The following is a 27,059-nucleotide window of genomic DNA, read 5'->3' on the forward strand; positions in this document are numbered from 1 at the left end:
AAATAAATTTGTACGTTGAGTGTAAAAGCTCTAAATAGTACTTGATATTGAGGAATAAAAATGAGCTTTTGGAAAAGAAGAATGGTAGTTTTGTAAATGGTAATATATATATATATATATATATATATATATTTATATATATATATATATATATATATATATATATATATATATATATATATATATGTATATATATATATATATATACATATATATATATATATATATATATATATATATATATATATACATATACATATATACATATATACATATACATATATATATATATATATACATATTCATATACATATACATATACATATACATATACATATACATATATATATATATATATATATATATATATATATATATATATATATATATATATATATATATATATATATATATATATATAGATCTATAGTTTGTTGTCTTTGGGAAGAGCGGAAGGAAAAAAGTGATACGCCAACACATACGTCACTTTTAATTACTTTTGACTTTCGTTCAACATTTGCGTGTTGGACGAAAGTAAAAAACCATTAATTTAATTACAAATAAATCGTTTTTAAAAAAAACCACAAAAACACAAATTTAATTGACCAGAATGTTTTAAAAACATTCTGAATGTTTTTAACAATATAAACAATGTTTTTATTTTTATTTTTTTAATAAAATGTTTTTATTTTTAATTTTTTTAATAAAATGTTTTTGTTTTTATTTTTTTTTACTGTAAATCATGCGCGGAGTGTTGCTACATCGACTATCTTATAGCCTGACTCGCAAGGGAGTGCTGCTACATCGACTGACAAATAGCCTGACCCGCAAGGGAGTGCTGCTACATCTACTATCTTTTAGCCTGACCCGCAAGGGAGTGTTGGTACATCGACTGAGGGTTTGGTTGGGGCAGGCAGTCTCTCAATTAATAAAAAAAAATAATTCCGGTCTTGCATTTTAATTTTTACTTTTTGTCAACAAAATATGGAAAAAATTTTCGGACAACATCTACGGGTTGTACATGTTCATCTCATGTAATCTCATGTAAACAAGTGTTTCTTTCAAGAATGTTTTTATAATATATTTTTGCATTTAATTTTTTTCATGTGATTTTGTGCACAAGGAACTATGATGAGAAGAGGTCGGTTGTTATTTTTTTAACATAATATCTCTCATATTTAAATATCATCTTATAATTTTATCGTTTGGTGGAGTTTAAAATGGCATAAGTTACTGTTTTAGTTTACACTATAGTTTAAATTGCAGTTAGTGTAATGAGCAAGTAATAATTTAATGAGCAAGTAATGTATATAATACTATTATTATTACTTTTAGTAATTGTTTTTACTTAACGTGATACTTAAAAAAGTTAAAGTAAAAAAGTGAAAGCAGAGGTGTACCTTCATATTTGTCCAGTGCATGGGACGACTTGTTTTCTGTCTGTCAATAGCACAGCTGGATGACCAGACAGTTTGTTACTTACAAAAGTGTGCTTATTAATGAAAACTTTTGAAATATTTTGATCTATGAAGATTTTATTCCTTGGTTATTTAAAAAAGTTATTTAAAAGGAACCCTATGGTGTGTTATATAATTTTACAAAACTTAATAAACAGAAGCCGACAAGCGATTTAATACTTCGAAGTGCAAATGTACTGTTTTTTTAAATGTTGCATTTTGAAGCATGTTTTTTCTCAATTTTAATAACACTGAATTTCTTTTGTTTTTTATTAGTAAAATAAATTTTTATTTTAACTTTGTCAAACCAAAAAACATTTTCAACCAAATTAAAAAACATTAAGATGCATGTAAAAAAACATTATTAGAATGCAGTTAATGATACATGTGGAAATTTCTCTTTACCTATATCTCTTTGTAACTAAAGTTACTTGACAATATTTTCTAACAAGTTAGGGATCATCCATTAACTATGCAACACTAAATTTCACTAGTAAACAAAACAAAAAAGATAGAAAGTTTTCCCTCCCAGAGCCCTAAGTTAAATAATTAATCAAAATAACGTTTTAAGTTTAATGAAAATCACAATGTAAAAAAGCTTAAGATCTCCTGCTTCTGCTTTTTAAATAAATTTAATGTTGTGTAATTTATGGACGATCCCTTATAATGTTTTATTTTTTTATTAATTAATTTACTTTTAATTAAACTGTTTCTTAGTAGAGGCATTTTTGTAGTAAGATGTTTAAATTTTTTTTCTTCAGTATTTTCACCCAAGAAAAAATACCCCCCAAAAAACTATTATACCAGACTACTGATCAAAGCGGACAACTCAAATGAGAAATAAAACTTATTTCAATCGCCCGCAGGGCAACCAGGAAAAAACCGGAGGGTGCACCCCTGAAAAGTAAAAATGCAATTATTACAATATTTTAATGTAATAATTCTTTAATAAAAATAATACTTTAATTAGTTAATTAAATAATAAATGCAAATATTACAATATTTTAATGTAATAATTCTTTAATAAAAATAATACTTTAATTAGTTAAAAATAATACTTTAATTAGCTTAAAAAGGGTCTCACTTCTGCTACAGCATGGGGCTCACAGTGGCTGGTGAACTTTAATTCAGATAAAACTCAATTTTTTTCAGCCAATCATTATCGCAATAATTTAGATCTTCCTATATTTATGAAGGGTGATGTACTCGATGAGTCATCTACTCTTCATCTTCTAGGATTAACTCTTACTTCCAATCTTTCTTGAAAACCATTTATCAAATCAGTTGCAAAATTAGCATCTGCTAAGGTTGCATCTCTTTACCGAGCTTGTCACTTTCTTACTTCGGATTCTATTCTCTATCTCTATAAATCTCAAATCCGGCCTTGTATGGAGTACTGTTGCCATATCTGGGGCAGTTCTTCTGATGATGCACTTTCTCTTTTAGACAAGGTGCAAAAACGCATTGTAAACATAGTTGGACCTGCTCTTGCAGCCAACCTCCAACCATTATCACATCCTCGTAATGTTGCTTCTCTTTCTCTTTTCTACAAATACTATAATGGGCACTGCTCTAAAGAGCTAGCATCTCTTGTGCCATCTACTAAAATTTATTCTCGTGTTACTCGTCATTCAATTAAGTGTCATCCTTTTTCTGTGACTGTTCCTAAGTGCTCCAAAAACGCTTATTTGTCTTTTTTTTTTCCTCTAGCATCAGTTCTTTGGAATTCGCTTCCTTCGTCTTGCTTTCCTGATTCATGTAATTTGCAATCCTTTAAGGCGTCCGTCAGTTGTTATCTTGCTCTACAATCTTCATCTTTTCTCTTTCAGTAACTTCCAATTTTAATTAGTGGCTGCTTGCAGCCTTGTTGGAAGCGAAGATGTTTAAAAAAAAAAAAAAAAAAAGTTACAGAAAGCTATTTAATACGTTCATGCTGATGATAAGATACATGTTATTTTTATAGAGTATTGAATTGTTATTGTAAAACAGCAATAAAAAAATAATGAAAAGTTGTTTTGACAATATTATATATAAGAGCTTTTGACACAAGCTCTTTAAATTGTTTTAGATCAACACAAGTTGTGACTTCGTGGCGCTGTTTTATACAGTTTATTATGTTATTAACGTTATTATACAGTTTATAATGTTAAATAACATAAAATGTGTTTAAAATAAAACAAAGTCAATAAATAGAGTTGTTCTGATTAATAAATTAAAAGTTTATCGTCATAAAACATTAAACTTCATATTTGAGCAAAAACATGCTATATCTATAGACAAAACAAGTAAGATCAAAGCAAAAATACATTATATAACACATTTTTTCGAATTTATTGCTTTTTAATCTAGCCTACTATTAAATATTTAGGTATAATTAATTTTCTCATTCAAATGACTTTTAAGTCGACATTTTAATTCAATTTTTTTGTTCAGATTGTTTTGTAATTAAAAATGAGAGAAAAAAAACTTGGTTTAATAAATCGTATTATATTTCTTTAAGTGTATGCTTAAATTATTTTTTTGGAGAAAAATTTCTTTGAACAGAAGTAAAATAATTTTTTTTTGTTTAATTAGTGGTTTAATGTTTGCAATAAAAAGTTTTTACTTTTAAAACTATTTTCAAGAAACAAAATATAATTAACTATTCAAAATGTTTACGATTTAAATAAATCTCTCTTCCTCACTTGCATTATATTCTTAATCTGATATTGATACTGTAGCTAGATCTACATTTAACTTTCAGGAATGCTCCTCGCTATGCCACTGGGTATTACGGATGTTGGAGCAATTAAATTTATAATTGTTGAGCATTAAAATTCTTTTAAATTAAAATTTTTTTTTTAATTTTCAAATTTCAATCGCAAAAATATTTTAATAAGAGAATTTTAGAAGACTAGAACTCTTTTGTTCTATTATTTGAGTAATAAACTAATTTGAATTAGTTGAGTAGCTCAACTGGTTGTTTTGATTTAGTTTATAGATAAATTTACTGTGATGTACTTTTATCCATTAAGTCAAACTAAATATAACTTAAAAATATTATTGGTTTCTATGCAGAGATTTAAAGATATTTTAATTCAAAAGTGCTGTATGTTGAATGATAATCTCCACGCAAGAGAGCAGGCGATCATACCCAAAGGACATTTGTTTTTGAAAGTTACGTTCTAAATGTCTTTTAAACGTTCTTTACATAAAAATGTTTAGAAGATATTTAAAAGACATTTAAAAAACATTTAGGATTATAATAAATAATTATTATAATTATTATTAAAGATTATACTAGCAATTGTTATTATCTATAAGGATTTTTTCTGAAGGTTTGGTTCTGAAAGATTTGATTAACCTCTTGATTAATTATTTTTAGGGTTGCATTCCAGTTATAATGATGAATGACTATGTTCTTCCATTTAGCGAAGTGATAGATTGGAGCAGGTATCCCAAGTTTTTAAACTTATTCAATTCGATTGTCTGTATAATGATATATGTATACTGTAATAGCAATAATATAATAACCAAAATATGTGCTATTAAATATGTTATTCTTACATTTTTTTTTATAAAGTTTTTGCTTTGTGCTTTTTTGTTATCACTTTTTATCTACATCTATTTTAAAGTATATTTTGTGGTTATATCGTTTTATTGCTAAAAAGTGTTGACATGTTTTATTGCTAAAAAAGTTTCCATAATAGGTAATTTGAAGTATGGCCGGGTTGGCTAGATATGATTCAGGAATGAAATTATATTATTTTCTAGTAATATGACTAAAATGTATAAATAGGGTTACATAAATCATTGCTGTTTCTACGGAGGAAAATTTCTGTGCCTGGAACATGTCTGAGCTAGCTTTTAGAACCAGAAGATACTATAAATCCTATGTTTAAATGTTAAATCTATAATAGATAATTTGAAGTATGGCTGGGTTGACTGGATGTGGTTCAGGGATAGAGTTTTTTACACTGGTTTATATTAATATAACTAAAATATATAGATACATTTATATACATAATTGCAGTTTTCACTGGAGAATATTTCTGTGTCTACAACATGTCTGAGCTAGATTTTAGAACCAGAAGATAATACAAATCCTATGTATAGATGTTAAATCTATTATAGGTAATTTGAAGTATGGCTGGGTTGGTTAGATATGGTTCAGGGATACAATTTTTACGCTGGTTTCTTATAATACTTGACTCTTTTGTACTGGAACATGCAATACTTACCTTGACAACCATTGGTATGTGTGTGTATGTATGTAAATGTATGTATATATGTATGTATGCATATGTGTGTATATATATGTAAAAGTATTAGTTTTTAGTTTGTCATTTTTTATACATATATGATTTTTTTCCCTCCTTTTGTAATTTTTGACATTTGAAGTTGTAGTTTACTGTTTTCGGTTTACGGTTTTGTTTACTGTTTTCGTTGTTATTGCTATATTTTATTTAAAATCTGTTTTTTTTGATTGATTAGCAACATTCGATCTAGGTATCTATGGTGGTGTTAAACTTTGTATTGTTTTTTTGTTTTTATAATTTCATATATAATTCTATATCTTATCGGCTTAAGTTTATTTATTCAATAAGTACCAATTTTAGCAACTTGTTGTATTTTTAAATAAATTTTTATCTCACAACATTTATCACATTGGTAGTGTAGTTGAAAATTGTGTGGTTTTTTATTAAAATAATTTTTATTATTTTATATTGTTATTTACATTTTAGTCTAATGTTTTTTGTCATTTTTGTTAAAAAAATTTTATATATATTTTATATATTTATCTTATTTTATATATAGTATATATATATATATATATATATTATATGTGTATGTATATATATATATATATATAATATATATTTTTTATTTTAAATTTGTTGTATTATTCGGTATTGAATTCACATCTCTCACTATCCATATTATTTCTTCAAAAATATTAGTGCTTTACAAATTTGGGTGAAGTTAGCGTTTTGGCTGTTTGTAGTGAAGTCCTTTTTTACTGCAGTATGGAGTTGGCATAAATCGCAGGGTAGAGCATAAATGGTAATGATGTTTATCTGACGGGATAAACTGGGTATTGGTGCTGAGCCTCTTCGAAATGCCCGGAATGATAAATGCGATTCTGAGGAGAAGTTTATTACCGCCACAACACAAATTATGATTACACAAAAGCAATAATGTTTTTTCTTTATCTTATATCTCCAATCATTTTATATTTATTCATTTTAAATATTGATATATCTGAACATATGTATATTTGTTTTAAGTATGTTAAACTTTTGTATTTACTGTAGATTTATGGTTACTTATGTGTCCTGTTTTGTTTTTATTACATGCGCAGTGTCTAAATTATCATTATTATTTTTACTACATGCTTTACTATAGTGTCTTTGTTTTGTCCTAAACATCTGTTCAATATATATTTTTAATTTTTTTTATCCTTTCTCTCTTCCTAATTTTTTCCTTATTTCACTTAGGCTTGACATCTCGGTCTAGTCCATTGATGCATATTTTTCCATTTTTAAAAATTTTTTAAATTATCTTCTCAAGTTATCAAGCAAAATATTTTTTACTCATATAATATTATGATCAAATCTTTGTTTGTTACAATATATTTTTGTTTATATATTACAGTATGTTTTATTTGAAGGGCTTATTGTGAAACAATGACAAGCCACAAAAACAAATATTTGAGAAAAATGACTTTTAAGTTTTATTTAAATCTATAAAATTAGTGCTTACAGTAAGATGATTTTATAATTATAGCTCCAATTTTAAGAATTATGCCTTAATATCTTTTTGGCTATTGCATATACTATTTCTGATTATAAAAATGATAATAACTCATTTTTGAAAAAAGTGTGGCTTGTCATTGTTTCACAATAAGCCCTTCATTTATATATATATTTTTTTATATATCACAGTATATTTTTATTAGGGCTGCTGTTATAGTTAGAGAGCAACAAATTGGTGATGTTATGAGTATCTTGAATAATATTAAAGAAAATCTTATCATTTTAAAAAGATATCAGGTAATTTTTTTTGAAATTAGGTACAATTATACATTAAAGTCAGGAACATAGTCATTAATTAAACATAGAATTAAGGCTGTTAATATATTAGGTCTGTGTGAGGTATGAATGGGTTTGAACAAGAGAACTAAAAAGATTAAATTTCTGCAGCATTAGATACACAATGCATATGCAGATATGCATTGTGTATCTTAAGCAATGAAAAAAAAAAAAAAAAAAAATACTTTAAAGGCTTATTACACAATGAAGTAAATTTTATTACCATAAAAGTTTATTATTTTATTAAATGAACAAGTTTGTATATTTTTACTTACTCTCTTGAGATACATTCTCAATATGAAAAAATATGAAATGGAAAAAGTACTCTATGCAATACAGAACTAATTTATTTTATTTTTTTATTTTGTTTTAGACTTTGTCAAACTTTGTTTCCTTATCACATAATTACATAGTTTTTTAATGATTACTAAAATAATTAGTCTGGTGAGTTCTAATTTTTATTTGGTATTCTGTCTGTTTGATGTCTTATCTTACAATCTTTCTTGATTAGGAGCACATCATTGTTGCTTAATTCAATTAATTCTTAATTGTATTAGTGATTGAAAATTTACCTGGATTTAATTTATCTAGATATTATAAAATCCAGATTCAATCTATTTTTCAACAGGTCTGATGGGATCTGAAACCGAAAAAGTAGAGCCAGAACCACTATAAACAAAGTGGGTCTGAATCCAACCTATTATTAACAGCCTTAGGAAAGAGTTACATTTTTTTCTTTTTGTTTTTACATTTAAAAATATTTAGTGAAAATAGTAACTAATTATATGTTGTAATAAAAATTAACTTTAAAATCATTAGCTGCAATATTTATGGCAAAAATATTTCAATTCAATTGCATCCGTAGTGAACACCACTCTTGATATTATCAACGAAAGAATTTTTATTCATCAAAAAAAATCATATGAGGTATGATAGTTGTTTTGAGGTATGACTGCTGTTTTGCAATCTGTAGATTAAATATAGTAAAAGTGTATATATATTTTTCATCATTAAAGTCAGGCTTTGCTAAAATGGGTATGCATTACCCATGCCATCTCCAGACCTCTGTAATTCAGTTTATGTAGGTAAATACAAGTCTTTGCTAGATATAAATTTTTCTCATAAAAAGCGAAATATACTAATGTTTTTATTTTATTTTTAAAGCGAACTACATGAATGTTTTTTTATTTTATTTTTGAGATGATAAACTTTATGTTTAAAACTTTTCTTTTATCTTTTACATCTGTTATCTGTTATCTGTTACATCATACACCTATATGATTATCCACTTTTCTGTTCTTTCAAGAAGCTGGGCTTCTTCTATTCTACTTAACATTTAGCTACATATCTCAAAGCTCATCACACTACTTTTTAGTACTCTGTCAAATGCTTTTTTAAGGTCCACAAATGCTATCCAGAGATTATTTTTCTTTTCCAAAATTCTCTTTTGATTACGTCTTACAATAAGTATTACATCTGTTGTACCATTTACTGTCCTGTTATACCCTGGCCTAAAACAAATACATATTAATAATAGATACACTGCATAATTTTTTGAAAATATTTTTTAAATCTTAATTTCCTGATCAAGTAATTTCCCCCCTCAATTTTAAGAACATTTTAATGTGTCTCTGCCAACTTTACAAATTTAATGTTCAACTTTTCTTCCAAACATATTTTCTTTTGAACATTTTCATGTTATACCATATACTTTTCACATTTCTTTCTGATGTGATTTCTGCTCTTGTTCTGGAATTTTCTTTTTAAAATGGTTATGTACTTTCACTTACTTTCAAAGATTTCTCTTCTTTTCTTTAGATTTTCTACCAATTTGAATTCAAAAATAATTTATTCTGTGTAGTACAAACTTCACCTTGTATCACTCTTACGTTACTCACATTTTTTAACTTGCTTACTAATAAAAACTTAGTCCACTTTTGTCTTTAAGCCACCTGACTCAGCTGATAAGTTACTTTCTGTTGAGCTTTTTTTGTAAACCAAGTAGTACAGACTGTCAATATCAATGTATTTGAAAGTTCTAACAATATTTTTCCTTCAATTAGACATTTCTCTAATAAACATCTTACCCTTTGTATAGTGAGAATTATTTTTTCTTTATTTTCACTTAAGCAGAAAGAAAGTGTATTAAACTGTTGATGCGTACTGCTGCATTAATTGGCATCAGGCTAGACCTGTTAGACCCAAAACTAAAAATTATTTTAAGGTTTGTTTTATTGGATTGCGCAGTATAATTTTCCATAAAATTTCATTCTTTATTTACATTAAGATCAAAGTTTTTAAATTTTTCAGAAACTTGTGAATCAAGCAATTCTTTAGAAAAATTATTTTACCAAGAAGAATATATATAACTAAAGTTTCAGTTAAAAAGTTTTAGTAAGTTTTTTTTTGAATTGATTAAAAACTGCATTTATTGCAGTTTGCAGTTTCTAATCAATATTAATGCAGTATTAACTTAAAACTTAATTGATGCATGATTTGGTTATTGATTATAATTTGGTTTGAAATAAATTGCTTTAATATTTTTTTCAAACACGGTTGGCCATGGTAGTTAATAGTTATTTGTAATTTTTTAAATTTGAGATTCAAACAGTTGTTACAATAATGCAATAAGTACTAATACACAGTTTTTTTGTTGTTGTCAAGTTTTGTTAATGTTACTAACATGCAAAAGTATTATAGTCCTTATTTTCTATTAAACAATTTTTAGGACTGGAATGGCATATACAGCAGCTTTAAAAATGACAACTTAAATGTAATTTTTTGTTTATTTATTTAATCATGAACATTATATACTATACATTACATTAATAATACTAATAATACTATATATTTACATTAATAATGAATATTATATACTATATTTACATAATTTTTTCTTTTTGAAAATTTTCTGAAGGTAGGCATTTCACCTCCCTTGTTTTATCCTTTGACATGTAGTCTTAAAGTTGGTTTTACTGCTGTAATATTAACATACAATCGCATTGAGACATTGTTTCTACTTATGCAACAGCTTGATAATGTTCCTAGTTTAGTTAAGGTAACTTATTCTTTATAACTTTAGTTAAGATAACATATCCAACAGCTAGATAATCTTCACATTTTAAATTAAAAAATAATGTTCAAAATTAAATTAAGTTTAATTATAGATTTATGAATTAAATTAAAGTATCATATTAATATGCTTAATATTGTTAAACATTTAATACAGTTAAACATTTTAAAATAATTACAAATAATACAGTTAATTATTTGTTATTAAATAAATACATTTTTGACAGTAGCATATTAATATTCAAAATTAATTTGAAGTACCTCAAAAAATAACATAATATGTTAAGTAAATCATACCATAAAATTAATCTTTATAATTTCATGTATTAAAATCCAATATGACCTTAAATAACAAATCAGTATAACACCTTATTGTTACCAAGGTAACAATAAGTAGAGACAGGCAAATACTGTATTAATTTGGAATTTATATAATGAGTTATTGAGAAAAAATATAATCAATAATATGCAAGGTGTTTTAATATAATATAATACTAATTTTAGGCCGAATATAAATAAAAAAGAAACTCAGCTTGATGAGGTTATGAAGATTATTATTGTTGTTGATATACATGAAATTTGCTTATGGTTGATGTTGAGGTTCAGTAGACAGTAGTGTTCACTTCAAACAAATCTTTAAGTTACTAGAAATTAAATAGTTAAAGCACAAAAAAACTGTTGACAGAAGGCTTGAAAAACTGGGATTGTATAAGTCAGGAAAACAGGAGAAAATTCACTGTTTAAGAAAAAAAAAGATAAATGTTTTTTTATTTATCTACTTTTTGGCAAGGGAAGGAATAGTTACAGTAAAAGAATGCAGCTTTGCTAAATGACAAGTCAGGCAAGACTGAGTTTTGGTTGATGGAGCAAGAGATAATAGCTTGTTTGAGCAGTGACCCTTATTTTTTGTAGGAAAAAAAAAAAAGAGATGCTTTTGACAATCCAAAAGAGGCTCAAGCTTGTCAGCTAGATCAGGTCAAACTACATTAAAGTACAGTTATAGTTCTAAACAGCTTATTAATTTTAGTACATTAGTACATTAGCAATATTTAGACTTTGTTTAAGAGAAAAAGGGCATCATTTTAAGAACCAGCCAAAACATGGCAACAGCCCAAATATTTTATACACAGATGATTAGAAGATTTGTAGAGAATGGAATCTGGAGTAAGGATAAAAATCATTGATGCATAAAACTAAAAATTTGTAAAGGTGTGTATCCTTAATTTTCAAAAACCGGTCAGTGACATTTAAAGTGCTTTGTCATTGGTTAATAAATAAATTACTTCTGAGTTCATTGATAATTTTTGGTAAAATAATTTTGCTTATTCTTCCTATCTTATTTTTTGCTGGATTCAAAAGTTGTTCTGTAGAGTTATTAGCAAAGTTTTCTTTGTGATCTTGAAAGTAAAAAAACATCCAGAAGATCTGTTTATCTTGATTTTATTATGTATATATATACACACACAACTATAAATGTGTGTTTAGATAAGCATGGTTACATCACACTGAAATAGCCTGCTGGTGGGGCTTCAGTACATACATCGACTATTTTATAGTCTGATGTTGCAAAGGAATGCTGCTACATCCACTGAGGGTTGGGCAAATGGCATCAATCTTTTCTTTTATTCTTCTTCATTTTTTTCTTCTTTTTTTGAAAAAGCCGTATACTATAAAGATAAGCAAACATAGTAAGCAAATGCTTTTACAAAGTAAGTAGAAGGGTTGATATGTGTGAAATAGTGAAATTTAGTTACTCTAATTTATGTAATTTATGTCTGCTTATACACCTAGTATATTCAAAAAATTTAAACATATACTTGTTAAAAGCTTGTATAACAATGAAAAATAAAAATTTTAAAAATGTTTAGTTAAAATATACAACAGTTAATGATTTAAACAGATGTTAGTGATTGAAATTATTGGTGTTTGGAATTTAGTGAATTGCAATATTTTTTGTAATATTATAACAAAATTTAATATTATAATATTTATAATTCATTTTATCAAATTTATAAGAATTGATTTTATATTTATAGCTACTTATTATTTGGAACAATCCATTTTTGAATCCTACTGGTTAGTAAATATTCTTTTACTTTTGTTGATATTAGCATTACATATGAAATAACTTTGTGAAATATATGAAATATATATGTATATCAATTAGAAAAAATGAGGTCAGCAATAATTTGCTGACCTCAATCTTTTAGAGGTCGGCATCAGGTAGGCAAAAAAAAATTGATACAAAGGTCTTACCATAAAGCATAGAAACGAGGTTGGCAATTTTTTATCGAGCTCAAACACTTTTAAGTCAGCAGTACCGATGTCGACCCTATATATAAATATAAATATATATATATATATATATATATATATATATATATATATATATATATATATATATATATATATATATATATATAAATATATATATATATATTTATATGTGTATATATATATGTATTTATATATATATTTATATATGTATATGTGTATATATATATATATATATATATATATATATATATATATATACATGTATATATATAAATACATATATAAATATATATATATATATAATATATATGTATATATATATATACATATATATATATATATATATACTTATATGTATATAAATACATATATAAATATATATATATATATATAATATATATGTATATATATATACATACATATATATATATATATACATATATATATATATATATATATATATATATATATATATATATATATATATATATATGTATATATATATCTATGTATATATATTATATATATATATACATATTCATATACTTATATATGTATATGTATATATATATATATATATATATATATATACACACATAGCAGTATGACACGTTGCCTCATCTTGTATAACAATTGTGTAACTGAATGTTCATAAAAGTTGTTAATTTATTTAGCCAATCGCATTCATGCAAAGGTGGCTCCAAAAATGTCAGTCCTTCTCTTCCAGCTGAACTAAAGCATCTAGCAACATAATACATTTGGTGAATGCTTCACACTCTTTGCTGTGTAACAATCATTATATCTCTTCTCAACAGACCTTCAGACTAACTGACATCTTGTTTCAAAAGGTTGAAATAGTCATCTGACTCAAATACCTTTGACCACTGGTCTGTGGTCCATGTTCTGTACTTTTTAACAAGCTGTAGACACTTAATTTTTATGGCACTTATTAGTTTTGGCTTGATAGCTGGATAGCATGCTTGTATATTAAAAGCTCTAAGTCTTTTCTTTACTGTAGACATGCTTAAAAAGGTGTTGTGATTTGCTAAGTTTTTTTTAATGTCCCCTTCACAGCCAAAAAATTGCAAATAACTTGCCTTTTTATCAGACAATCATCTTGTATACAAGATGGTTCCTATCGTTGAATATAGCTAGTTTCTTAAACCTATATCCTGATGGTCTTTGAAAAACTAAACTATTAAACTATTAAAATTAATTTATAACTACGCAGCGATCTTATGTTTAGAGCACCCCTGTTTATAATATGTATGAATCTCATACACTTTTACACTTTTTTAAGATTAATAACACTAAACTTGGTTACCATGACATTAATAATCTTTTTAACATTCTCAAAAGCAGCATGTATCCGTCTTGACTTATAAACAAAATTAATTATTCTTATTTTACCAAAAAAACTATTTCTACTAATCAATCTGAATCAAAAACCAAGAAATCATGAAAAACTACTTTGCACTTCCTTATGCTGGTATTATGATCTGTTTAAAACAAAAAAGAGTTTAAACTCTATCATTAATTAACATTGTAAACCTTTATAAACACTGTAAACTATTAATAAACATTGTAAATCCTATAATTTGATTTTTATCTCTTTAAAGATATCTAATATGTTTTCACCAAAGGATTCTCTTCCTGTAGAATTCAAATCATTTGTTGTTTATAAATGTATGTGCAGGATGAAATTCCTGTTATGTAGGGGAAACTTCTCCCCACCTTAAAATGCAAATGATTGAACACCACAGGAGAGACAAAAATTCACACATATACAAACATCTCCATGATAAAAATAATTGCTTTGATATTACAATGACTGTTTTTTGATATTGGATTCTGCCTCCAATAAATTTGAGCTTAAAGTTAAGGAAAGTTTGTTCATTGAATGAAAAAATCCTAATATGAACAAACAGTGGAACCATTATAAGTATAACCATTATCTCTTTTCACATACTAGTTACCATTTTATAAGTTGTTATCCTTTTTTAAATATTTTAAAATATTTAACAAAAATCTAAAAAATTTGTTTTATTTCTCAATTGTTTTATATGTATGTATATATATAAATATATATATAAATATATATATATATATACATATATATATATATATATATATATATATATATATATATATATATATATATATATATATATATATATATATACACACACACACACGTTAATTAGTACATAATTTGAAGGTATCCTTAAAAAGTTTGTGAAAAGGGTTAATACAGCTGAATTCAAAGGTTGTGTTAAAAAAACGTTTAAGACAGTATAAAAAAATATGAAAAGCAGAAGCACTTTTGCTTTTGAATCAGAATTGCATTTCTCATTATAATTGTTTAGAAATTAAGTGTTTTGTATTTAATCAACAAATTAGTAGCAAGATCGATATCAGTAGCAAGATCAATATCAGTAGCAAGATCGATATCAGTAGCAAGATTGATATCAGGAGCAAGATCAATCAGTGTCTTTACAGTGGAAACTAGTAGTGGCAATCTAAACCATCACTAAACCATCAAATCTGAAAAACAATTGAGGAGATAGCAAAAATGATTTATGCTACTAAGTTTTACTTAGTTTATCAAATTAATTCATTTTTTATTCTCTGGGTATAATCTAGGGTTGTCTAAATCCGGTCATTTATTGAGTAGTGTGCTGTGTAAAACTTATTTTTAATTAAGGTTTATTTTTTTTGCTCTTCTACATAAATAAGCAGATTTTGACAACACTACTATGACCCTTCTAATAGAATTAACATTAGTGAAAAGTTACTAAATACTGTCCACAAGAACAGCTTAACCAGTAGTTTAAGTTTGCTTTATGATTAGTTGCTAAACATAAGTGATTGGTGAAACAATCTGTGTAATGAGCCAGTAGTTTGTACAACAGTAACATCAATGAGTTAATGTAGCTTCTAATTCTATAAATAATTGCGAAAAACAAATTGTTAATAAAGTTTGCAGTGCGGTTACTGTTATCACAGTGATGTCAAGTATGGCAACAACAAAATATAGAAGCTCAAGATAATCCTAATGTTATTAGATTCAGCTCCACAGCCTAATATATTAGAAGTAGACTAGGAATGTAGAAAGCTGGAAATTGGTTTTCTTTTTAAATTAGTAATCAGAAAGCATCAGAATTAATGACTTTATTTAATTGTTAGTTGTAGTTATAATATAATTAACTGTCATTCTGAAACTCATTTTCTATCTGAAATTTTAAATTTTGTCCCAAACTCACTTTCAATCTAAAATTTTAAATTTTGTCAACATTAAAATTTTTTTAATGTTTTAAGTTTATTTATGGTTTTATAAATAATGCCTAACATGAATCAGTTTTCTTTTTTAGATTAACTATATGTGATTAAAACTAAGTTTGTATTTAAAAAATGTAAAAAAAATTTTAAATATTTTAATTCTAAATAAAAATCTGATTTAAATTAAAAAAACTGATTTTAAATTTTAACAATTTTTGATGAAAAAAAAAAAAAAAAAGACATTTTGAAAACACAATGATGTGTTTTTTTAAGATTGTCTCCAAAACACCTAAAGCATGTGTTTACTTTTGCTTCTTTTAAATCTATTTTTACTAGCTTCTTATTTCAACAAAGATATTATTTTAGATATGGTTATTCAATACAAATTTTTTTATTGAAGTTTTATTTATCTGTTATAACTCTATAAATGTAATTTGAGACATAAAAAAAAATTTTGTTCAGTCGAACTTTACTTTTTTTTAAAGTTGTTATTATTACCTTTTTGCATGAAGTTAGTAATAAAAAGAAAAGGAGCTAGAATCTTTGTTAAAAAATTTTGATTATGCCGAATAAAAAATAAAGTCAATTTTTAAATTAGTTGAAAAAAAAGTCTTAAAAAGCTGTAAGTGAATGAGCTCCTTTAAGCGACAACAATATTAGTTTTTGTAGAAAAGAAAAAGGATCAAGCTTGGAAGCTTAAGTTTAACTACATTTTTAAAACTTATCTAAAAAAAAAGGGCATTATCAGAAAAATCAGCCTAAATATGATAAATGTATTCTGTACAAAGATGAATAAGAGGTTTTTACAGGTAGAGAAAGAACCAGGTTCAAGAAATTATCAAGCATGATAAAAAGAGGCTCAACAGGTGCTAATTTTGCAATAGATTGTTTATATGGTTTTCTTGAGATGTCAAAGGTAAAAGATTGTATTACAATAACTATCAACATTAAAACAAATTTATTTTGTCTTAAAACTCATCAGTTGTGAGCCCCCTCCTGTCACAAAGTTGAGATTACGTTTAAGATTGGCTGTTCTACAAAATTCAATAATCAAAAAATTATGAAGTTAAAAACCGGAGGAGTTCATCAGCAAACAGAGAATCAGGAAGATCATCAGAATAGATAACACCGGACCAATGATGGATTAAAATTAATTTGTTTTACTAATTTTTATAAATTCTAGATTGAAATTCCAAATAAATTCTAGATTGAAAGGTTCTAGACAATGAAAGTATAAAAGTATTTATCTAAATTAAATGAAACCTTTTTTTATAATGATTTTAGGTAACTGGCCAAATATGTTAAAACCATGGAAATTAATCCGAAGTGAAACAAATAGGCTTACAAATAGGTATAATAATTTTTTTGTAATTTTGTTAAATTATTAAAATTAATTTTTCTATGATTTATTTAATAAGTTAAAACATGTATACATAATTCTGACATGTGTTTTAAATAGTATGTTTGTTTTCGCTATTTACTATATGCCATATACTAGATTCTATCCATTTCCTGATATTGAAACAGAAGCAGTAATGGCAATTGATGATGATATACTTATGCTAACAACAGACGAAATAGAGTTTGCTTATCAGGTGCTTTTTAATTTTTAAACAGGTTTTTTTTTTTTTTTTTTAAACACAACATTTTTTTGAATATAAATTGAATAGGATTAGTGAAAAAGGTTTTTGAAATTAATCAAAGAACTCCAATTGTGCAAAAATCTTGAAAAATTTAATCTTATAATTATAAGATTTTTGTTGTTGTTGTCAACTTTGAATCAAGAATAGCATGAATGCTGTGTTGTTTTATAAATGTAAAAATGGATATCCTGGATTTATCCTAGATAGATAGAATATAAATAACTGAGTTTTGTTTGGGTATAAAATCATGAGCCACTGTGAGCCCTAAGCTTTCACAGTAACGAGATCAGATTGAAGATTGGCTGCCTGTTGTCAGTAATCAAAGAGTGATAACAAGTTTGTTTTTAAGAAAGTTTTTCTTGTAAAAAAGATAAAAATGATTACAATTAGAAATAGCAGCTTTACAAGAAAGAAAAAGGCATGTGGTAGCCATGGAGCCATGTGGTAAAATGAGGCTTGCATTAAAACCAACAAGAAGAAATAAAAGTTTTTTTACCTGCCTGGATTCAGGAGATTATGTTGGAGGTGCAAAAATTAGTTAATAAACAAAAGACATCAGCCCAAGAATCATCAGCAAGAAAATCACAAAAAGAATCCCAGGCAGGTTAAAGGTATTAAAAAGTAGTGCAATAATAGGGTGTGTCTTATAAAGAAGTACCGGATAAAAGATTTATAGAGATCATAGTATGGTCTAAACTACCTAAAGGAGAACATAAAGAAACTGAACACAAACAAGGATCAGAGAAAAGACATGAATAAAAGGGTGAAGGTTTTTTAATTAGGGAACAGCCTTGTTTAAGGTTCTATTAAAAATATGTATCTTTTTTTTAATAAAAAAATGTAATTTATCAGAACTGATGGATCAATGATAACAAAGTTTGTGAGTCTCTAGAACCACTTGCCATGACAGCAAGTTGTTGGAAAAATATTATAATTTAAAAAAGAGGTTTTTTCATCTTAAAAAAAGTGTTATATATGGGGTAGTGGTGTAGTGGTAGAGCGCTCGCTTCATAAGCGAGAGGTTCCGAGTTCAATCCCTACCACGCCCCTGGTAGTACTGCGCTCAACTTGTTTCTCTGTGCAGCGGCCTTATTCGTCATAATTCGTGTTTTGGAGTTATAGAGTTGAGAGAGGGTTATAACCACAAGTAACCTCCTTGTCTGTAGTGACCTTCACGGCCTTGGGTAGGTGAGCTAAAAAATATATATATAAAATATACAAAAATACATATAATATACAAAATAACAGGCAATCAATGGTCAACAATCTCACAGTCAATTAATAAAACTTAAAAACTAATTAAAGTTTTGGAAAATGGCAAGACAATTCTGTGTTAAGTAGATGATTGCATTTATGATGTTGTTGCAATAAATGATTAGTCTATAAATATATTTAAAATTTGTTTAAGATTATTCATCTCTTCACATCTCTTCTTATACACATCAGTAAGTCAAACTATGAGTAGGGCAAAACATTTGCATTGATAGAGTATTATTTTTAATAATACATTTTTAGTAAACTACCAGAATATTATGTAATATGTTTCTAGCATACTAGAATACCTAGCTATTGTTTCTAGCATTAGTGTGCCAGCATTCATAGCCAACCAGTATTCCTAGTGTACCAGCATTCGTAGCGTATTAGCAATCCATTCATACTAACATAGTAGCATACCTAGTATACCAGCATTCATAGCGTATTAGCATTTGTAGTGTACCAGCATTCGTAGCGTACCAACATTCTAATTGTACTAACTTATTAGCATATTTATCCAATAGGCACAAGACGTATAAGTCATAAAATGACTTCTTATGTTATTAAGAATTATTTTATTATCTTTTCTGTTTTGTTTTGTAATAGTATTGTGTATGAGATTCAGTTTTTTAATATAGAAATCACAACATTAGAAGTAAATTTAATATCATTGCATATTAAAATCTTTATGTTTTCTCAAGATAAACTAAAGTTGTAAGATTTTAAATGCTGTTGCTAAAAAAAGTTTTCTGTAGGGTTAAATTTTGAAAGTCTTTTAATATTTTAGTTTAAAGATAATTGGGTTGTAATAAAACTGCTAAAATCCTGTTAAATTTAACTTCTAGTGTTTAAGTAATAATTTTCTAAAAACTGAATTAAAATAGAATTATTTGAATATAAAACTGAATTATATAAAAAGTTATCTGGAAATAAAGTTAAGTATAGAAATCAAACATCTTAAATTAATTTTTAATTTAATGAAAATTAGGGTGATTCTAAAAACAACTTTTTTTGAAATTGTCTGCTGCCACCCTCTAAATGTGTTCTATGTAATAAATTAATACTAAATTTAAAAAACTTTTAAATAAAAAAAATTTTAGGGGTCGCTCAAAACCTTAAACATCAGATGGGTCCCTAATATTTTGAGAAAAAAAGTTCTTGAAAAACATATCATGTTGGGTCTCAAAGGAAGTGAAATTTTATAAAAGTTCTAAAAATAATAATCATTTTGAATAAAGATTACTACTTTAAATTTTATGGCTTAAAAACTACCATTTTTTAACTAAAAATAAAAAAGTACATATTTACATTACAGTTTTTTTTAACAAACATTTTTAATTCGTGTTTTCATAAATTTTTTTTACTATTTTTGAAATTTTTATAAAATTTCACTTCTTTTGAGACCCAACATTATATGCTTTTGAAGAACTTTTTTTTTTTAAATATTAGGGACCCATCTGATGTTTAAGGGTCTTGAGCGACCCCTAAAATTTTTTTTTATTTAAAAAAGTTTTTTAAATTTAGTATTAATTTATTACATAGAACACATTTAGGGGGTGGCAGCAGACAATTTCAAAAAAAGTTGTTTTTAGAATCACCCTAATGAAAATCTTTGCACACAAGATTTCAAAGAATTAGTTAAAAAGTTAGCAGTCAAAAAGTTTAATTTTAAAATACAATAAATTTAATGATTTTGGCCTTTTTTATATGTAATAGCATTTTTTTAAATGGCTTATAATTTGCATGTTACAGTTAGAATAATGTGCAAAAGTTACCGGACAAGAGCATAAATCAACAAAACTTTTGAAAAAAAGTCTTATGCAAATTTTCACTGGAATGTCAAAAATGAATGATTTCAAAAGTAAAAACAAATAAATTTCTACTTAATCTAAGAAATCTAAAATGCTCATTGTATTGAATGATTATAATGAATTATAATGAATGATAATATTATTTGTTCATTATATTATAATATGTGCAAAAGTATTCTAAAAGAAAACTTTTTTTATTTGAAAATGTTTTAATTCAAAGTAGAGTTCTTTAATATACTTGTAAGGAAGTCTTTTGAATCAAATACTATTTGACAGGGATGAGGCATCGAGTCCACAAGCTTTATAATCACATCAATGTCAATTTTTTTCCGATTCTTTTTTCAGAATTTCAAATAAATCTTGTTTATATGTTGGTTTTCGGCCTGAAATTAGTTGATCGAGGTGTTCTCATAGATGTTCGATAGGATTAAGGTCAGGACTTTGCAAAGGTCTGCTTTGGGTCACTGTCCTGCTGAAATATCCATTCTTGAGACATTTTGTCTATAGCATGTGACAGTATAATATCCTTAATGATATCCTTGTACATATTTTTGTCCATTATGTCATTGATCAAGTGGATAGGACCACATATTTTAGCTGAGTGTATGTTAAGACAACTATATCAACTATATAACATTTTTAATATAAGGTTTTCCACTAGGGTTGGTTAATTTTTTTATTTTTTTAGAATATCAAAATAAGTGTTGCACTGCAACTAGGATAGTTCTGCAGTATTTCAGGTTTGGTCTAAAAAAGGACAGGCTTACATTTAAAAAGGGCGGGTTTACATTTAAAAAGAGGGGGTTTACATTTAAAATAGACTAGCTTTGTTAAGTTGTAAAGTTTAACTTTAAACTGATTAAATTTAAATTTCTAAACTTTCTATCTTTTTTCAAAGTTTTTTTGAGAATATAAATAAACCAATAAAATGTTTATTGTATACCAGCAGGCAATCAAATTTAGATCATTTCGACAATTGGAATAAGAAGTCAATAAAATTTTACAACATTGTTTACATGTGTTGTGTACATGTTTTGTTTACATGTGTTGTGTACATATTTTGTTTACATGTGTTGTTTAAATTTAAAAACAGTTTAGTAATTACAGTTTTGTATAGTTTAATACTTTAACTGTAGGATTTATAAAAGTAAAAAAAAAAAAAAGCCAAAAGTTTGGGTCATGCCTATTGCAGTTTTTCTCTGCACTGCAGCATTGTTTTTATAGGTTTTTGTTTTGAAGGTTGAAAGAAAATTGAAACATCAATACTATTTAAAAAAAAAAGAATACCTACTTTAACTGTAGGTTGCCTATTTTGGGTAGGTAAAATAATTATTCATAACATTTTCCAGACATGGTGTGAATTTCCTGATCGTTTAGTTGGTTTCCCACCACGCTCTTCTCAAGAACTAATAAATGGAAATGAAATGAAATACAAGTATGAATCAGAATGGCAAAACGAACTTTCCATGGTACTTACAGGAGCTGCATTTTATCACAAGGTAAAAATAACTTTTAGAATAATTCTTTTTTAAACAAATTGCTTTTGCATATTCACAATTTATCTAAACTTATTTGTATGTAAATACTAAAATTTATTTGTAATAACATGACTATATAAAAATTAGTGAAAGTTGACATAAAAAAGTGTTTTTGTATAAATTAAATTTAAAAGTATAAAACAGTACAATTAGGTTAATTTTTTCATTCTTCATTTAGTTTTTACTTTTATTTTAATTTATTTTTTACAAAATATAAAGAATTTTTTTAGTACCATGTTAACTTTTAAATTTTTTTTTTTAGATATATAATTATAAGTTTACTTATGAACTTCCATTAAAAGCAAAAGAATATATTGATCAAAATATGAACTGTGAAGATATTGCCATGAACTTTCTAATAGCAAGTCTGACTGGCAAGCCTCCTATTAAAGTAATTCTTTCTTAAATTATAGTTAAAAAAGTATTCATTTCAAAAAGCTTTTAATATTTATTCTTTACTATAGTTTGCTAGCACAATATACAATAGTGACCATAAAATTAAATCCACCTTTCCAAAATAGTGTAAATTTTGACTAATTTCATGATTAATACTGTAGTAGATTATAACCAGTTCACATTTGAACTTTATTTCAGTAGATCAGTAGAAACATTTTTGACTTTTTTGTGATAAATATGTTTGCCTTTAATTGTCTCAAAAACCATTAAAAGATGTTTATCAAATGACAGAAGGTAAGGTCAGGTGTATGGTCTTCATGATCACCTTGCTACTGGAAACATATAACCCAGTGCAATCTGTTCTATGCCCTGTGGGATTCTCTTTCTAAGCAAAGGCTGAAAGGAGTTTGCTTCCTATCATCAATACTTTTTAAAGTTGGTCATGCCTTTATATATATATATATATATATATATATAAATATATATATATATATATATATATATATATATATATATATATATATATATATATATATATATATATATATATATATATGTATGTATGTATATATATATATATATATATATATGTATGTATATATGTATATATATATATATGTCTATATATATATATATATATATATATGTATGTATATATATATATATATATATATATATATATATATATATATATATAATATATATATATATATATATATATATATATATATATATATATATATGTATGTATATATGTATATATATATATATGTCTATATATATATATATATATATATATATATATATATATATATATATATATATATATATATATATATATATATATATATATATATATATTATGTGTGTGTCTCTTATATAGTTTGAGGTGCCTTAGTTACTGTTTTAGCTCACCTGTAATCTACTTTATATGTATGTTTGTGTTCTGTCTAAACCTCTGGCGCGGTGTTGACTCACCCATAAGTTGCTATCTGTATGTTTGTGTTCTGTCTGAACCTCTAGCGCAGTGTTTACTAACTCGTAAGTTACTTTATGTATGTATTTGTTCTGTTTAAATGTTTAAATCTGTTTTGATGCAGTGTGAGCTCATTAACTAACTAGACACTCCAACTATTAAACCTATCCTCACCCTTTTCTTTAGTATTTTGTTGGGTATAATATTTTTAAAATGCATTTCCAAAATTATCATGTCTGATATTTTAAGGTGCTATTTGCAGGAAGTAGCTCCTTTTAATTACTCCGGGTCAGGTCAGGTTCAGAATCATCGCGATCACCCTGCTACTGGTAATGTGTAACCTAGTATTACCTGCCCCATGCCCTGCTGCCTTTAAGAGTGTGCTTTTTTAAGCAAAGGCTAGGAGAAACAAACTCTGACTTAAAAATCCCCTGCTTTGGAATTCTTGGTTGAGTAAAGGCTAGAGATGGTGTTTTGATAAAAATGCTCATCTTGGGCAGATGTTAACTCCATCCAGCTACTATCTTGTAGGAAGCCTCCTAGCAAAGACTTTAGGGGTAAGCAGAATAATACTGTTGACCAGCCTCGAACCCCTTCTTTATCTATTAGGCTGGCATAGATGTAAACCTGTGATACATTGTTTCCTGCCTTGGATGATGAATGGTGGATCTTCTTGACTTTTCACATAGGTTTTTGCTTGTGCCTCAATGATAGTGGCTATGCAACTCTTCCTGTTATCTCCTAATGAGGGTACTGCTCTAAAACTCAGTTTAATGGTTCTGCAAAATATCAGAGTATTAACAGTGCCATGTTCCGCATGGATGCTGTCCCTGTTAATGCTTTTGGTCTGCGTTGTCGAGGCCACATAAGGAGCCCTATGTTACAACTTAGAGTTAATTAACAGGACTCAGAAAATAGCTCATGAGAGCATAGCTCATTGGTTGGGAGGCTGTACTCTATCTATTAATGAGTCAAGTTCTCTTTAAACTTAAATTATGTCAAAAGTAAATTAAGGTATTAAACATAAAAAACCATTCCCACCACCTAACTGTTTTAATATATCTTTTACTAATATCAGTTGAATCTTACATTTTGCAAAATTTACCAGACTTGCTTGCTTTTAGTGAGACTAATTTAAATTCTGCTATTCCTTTTTCTGATTTCAGTGTTGATGGGTACTACCCTTTGATTCACAAAGACTCCAATAGTCACACGCTTGGCTTAAGGGTATAAATATGCATCAATTCACCTATTTGTCGTGAAATCAGGTTCAAATCCTTTGACCATTTTTTCATGTGCTTCTGCTTAGCACCTCTTCACTCTATCACCTTTCTCTTTGTTCTTTATCATTCTCCTTTTTCAAAGACTGCACTCTTTTAGATATAATTTCTGATCAAGTTGGCCATACTCTCTCTCTTTACCTCTCTGCTAATATTGTTGTTATTGGTGACTTAAATGCTCATCACACTGAATGGCTTGGCTCTAATGCCACTGACCCTGCTGGCACTAAAGCCTATAACTTCTACATTTCTCAATCTCTTACTCAGATAGTTAACATTGTGACTCTTTTTCCTGACAACCTAATCATTTACCTTCACTCCTTGATTTATGTCTGGTCTTTGATCCTAGGTTGTGTTAAGTTTCTCCTTTTTCTCCCTTAGGTGGTTCTGACCATGCAATGATCTCTTTAAATCTTTCATCTCGTACTTCATTTTCTGACTCACCCTATCATCGCACTACTTACTACTACCCTAGAGCTGACTGGGACTCTTTTCATGATTTTCTTCATGACAGTCCTTTGGCTGATGTCTTTTCCCTCTCAGCTGATAAATGCGCCTCCTATGTAACCTCCTGGATTCAACCAGGAATGGATGCTTTTATACCTGACCCTTCCAATCCAATCAGTCTTCTTTCTGTTATTAGCAAGGTCTTTGAGTCTTTGATAAACAAATTTCTCACATCCCATCTTGAGTCAAATAACTTGCCGTTAGACAATCAATATGGTTTTTGATCCTCTTGCTCTACGGCCGACATGCTAACTGCTGTGACTGAAAGATTTTATTGTGCGTTAGATGGATGTGGAGAGGCTAGTGCTATTGCTCTTGATATATCTAAGGCTTTAGACAAAGTTTGGCAGGTTGGTTTTCTCCATAAGCTTGTTTTATATGGTGCATCTGGGAAAGTTTTTGAGATTCAAATCGTTTCTTTCTTACCGCTTTATTAAAGCCATCTTCGAAGGCCAACACTCTTCTTTATTTCCAGTAACTTCTGGGGTACCTCAAGGTTCTATCCTTGGTCTTATTTTGTTTCTTATCTACATTAATGATCTTCCCAACAACCTAACATCTAAAGTAGCTCTTTTTGCTTATGACTCAACTTTATACTCCTGTCTTGATAAAAAGTCTTCTCTTTACGAATGCTAAGAACAGCGGCCAATCATGATTCTGATCTCACTTCTGTAACATATTAAGGCTCACAGTTGTAAATTTTAACTCCAACAAAACTCAGTTATTTACTGCAAACTACTATCGTAGTACTGTCGACGTTCCTATATTAATGAATGGTAACCCTCTTACTGAGTCCTCTTCTTTACGCCTTTTTGGATTTTTGTTTACTACTCACCTTTCATGGAAACCATATACATAATTGATTGCTAAATTAGCATCTGCTAAGGTTGCTTCTCTTTATCGTGCTCACCATTTTCTCTTTCCTGATTTCATTCTCCACCTCTACAAATCTCTTATTCGTCCCTGTATGGAATAGTGTTGTCATATTTGGGCTGGTTCTTCTAACAATGCTCTTTCTCTTCTAGGCAAGGTCCATAAACGCATTGTAAACGGATTTAATTTTATGACCACTATTTTAGTAGGTTGAACTTTGTTATAAACTATATAGTTGTCTGCCAGACCTTGTAATAAAATAATTAGAGCAAAGTCATTTATCATTAATAGTAAAGTATTTCGTACCACTCGCCTCATAAGTCGCTGGTAGTTTCTCTGCACAGCGGTCTTGTTTGTTGTTTCAGAGTTAGAGAGGATTGTAAGAGTTGAGAGAGGGTTGTAAGCACAATTAAAGTAGCCTCCTCAACTGTAGTGGCCTTTATAGCCTTGAGGAGGTATATTGACATTTAAAAAAAATAAAATAATAATTAACATAAAAACACCAGTGAAAATAAGATATTCTAAACGCAATTAAAAACTTTAAGTTATCATAAGTTATCATAGCACTTTAGTTTTTAAGTTTTTTGAGTTATATTTTTATTTTTTTTATTTTATTTAGTTATAG

The 27,059-nt window shown here is 27.1% G+C and overlaps 1 protein-coding gene across 3 annotated transcripts in view; it reads left to right on the forward strand.

Moving 5' to 3' along the window:
• LOC100212044 (exostosin-2) overlaps nucleotides 1-27,059 on the forward strand; it is a 75,663-nt gene that overhangs the window by 39,315 nt on the left and 9,289 nt on the right. Inside the window, exons 5-14 of one of the 3 annotated variants that reach the window (XM_065814380.1) lie at nucleotides 4,822-4,889; nucleotides 7,396-7,489; nucleotides 8,348-8,455; nucleotides 10,257-10,301; nucleotides 10,446-10,586; nucleotides 12,637-12,676; nucleotides 17,441-17,507; nucleotides 17,655-17,751; nucleotides 22,214-22,363; nucleotides 22,665-22,793. In XM_065814380.1, coding sequence (XP_065670452.1) covers nucleotides 4,822-4,889; nucleotides 7,396-7,489; nucleotides 8,348-8,455; nucleotides 10,257-10,301; nucleotides 10,446-10,586; nucleotides 12,637-12,676; nucleotides 17,441-17,507; nucleotides 17,655-17,751; nucleotides 22,214-22,363; nucleotides 22,665-22,793 — 939 coding nt within the window. The remainder of the gene's footprint in view (nucleotides 1-4,821; nucleotides 4,890-7,395; nucleotides 7,490-8,347; nucleotides 8,456-10,256; nucleotides 10,302-10,445; nucleotides 10,587-12,636; nucleotides 12,677-17,440; nucleotides 17,508-17,654; nucleotides 17,752-22,213; nucleotides 22,364-22,664; nucleotides 22,794-27,059) is intronic. The other 2 variants (XM_065814378.1, XM_065814379.1) reach the window with 2 other exon arrangements.

The sequence above is a fragment of the Hydra vulgaris genome, chromosome 12, assembly GCF_038396675.1.
Source record: "Hydra vulgaris chromosome 12, alternate assembly HydraT2T_AEP".
NCBI lineage: Eukaryota > Metazoa > Cnidaria > Hydrozoa > Anthoathecata > Hydridae > Hydra > Hydra vulgaris.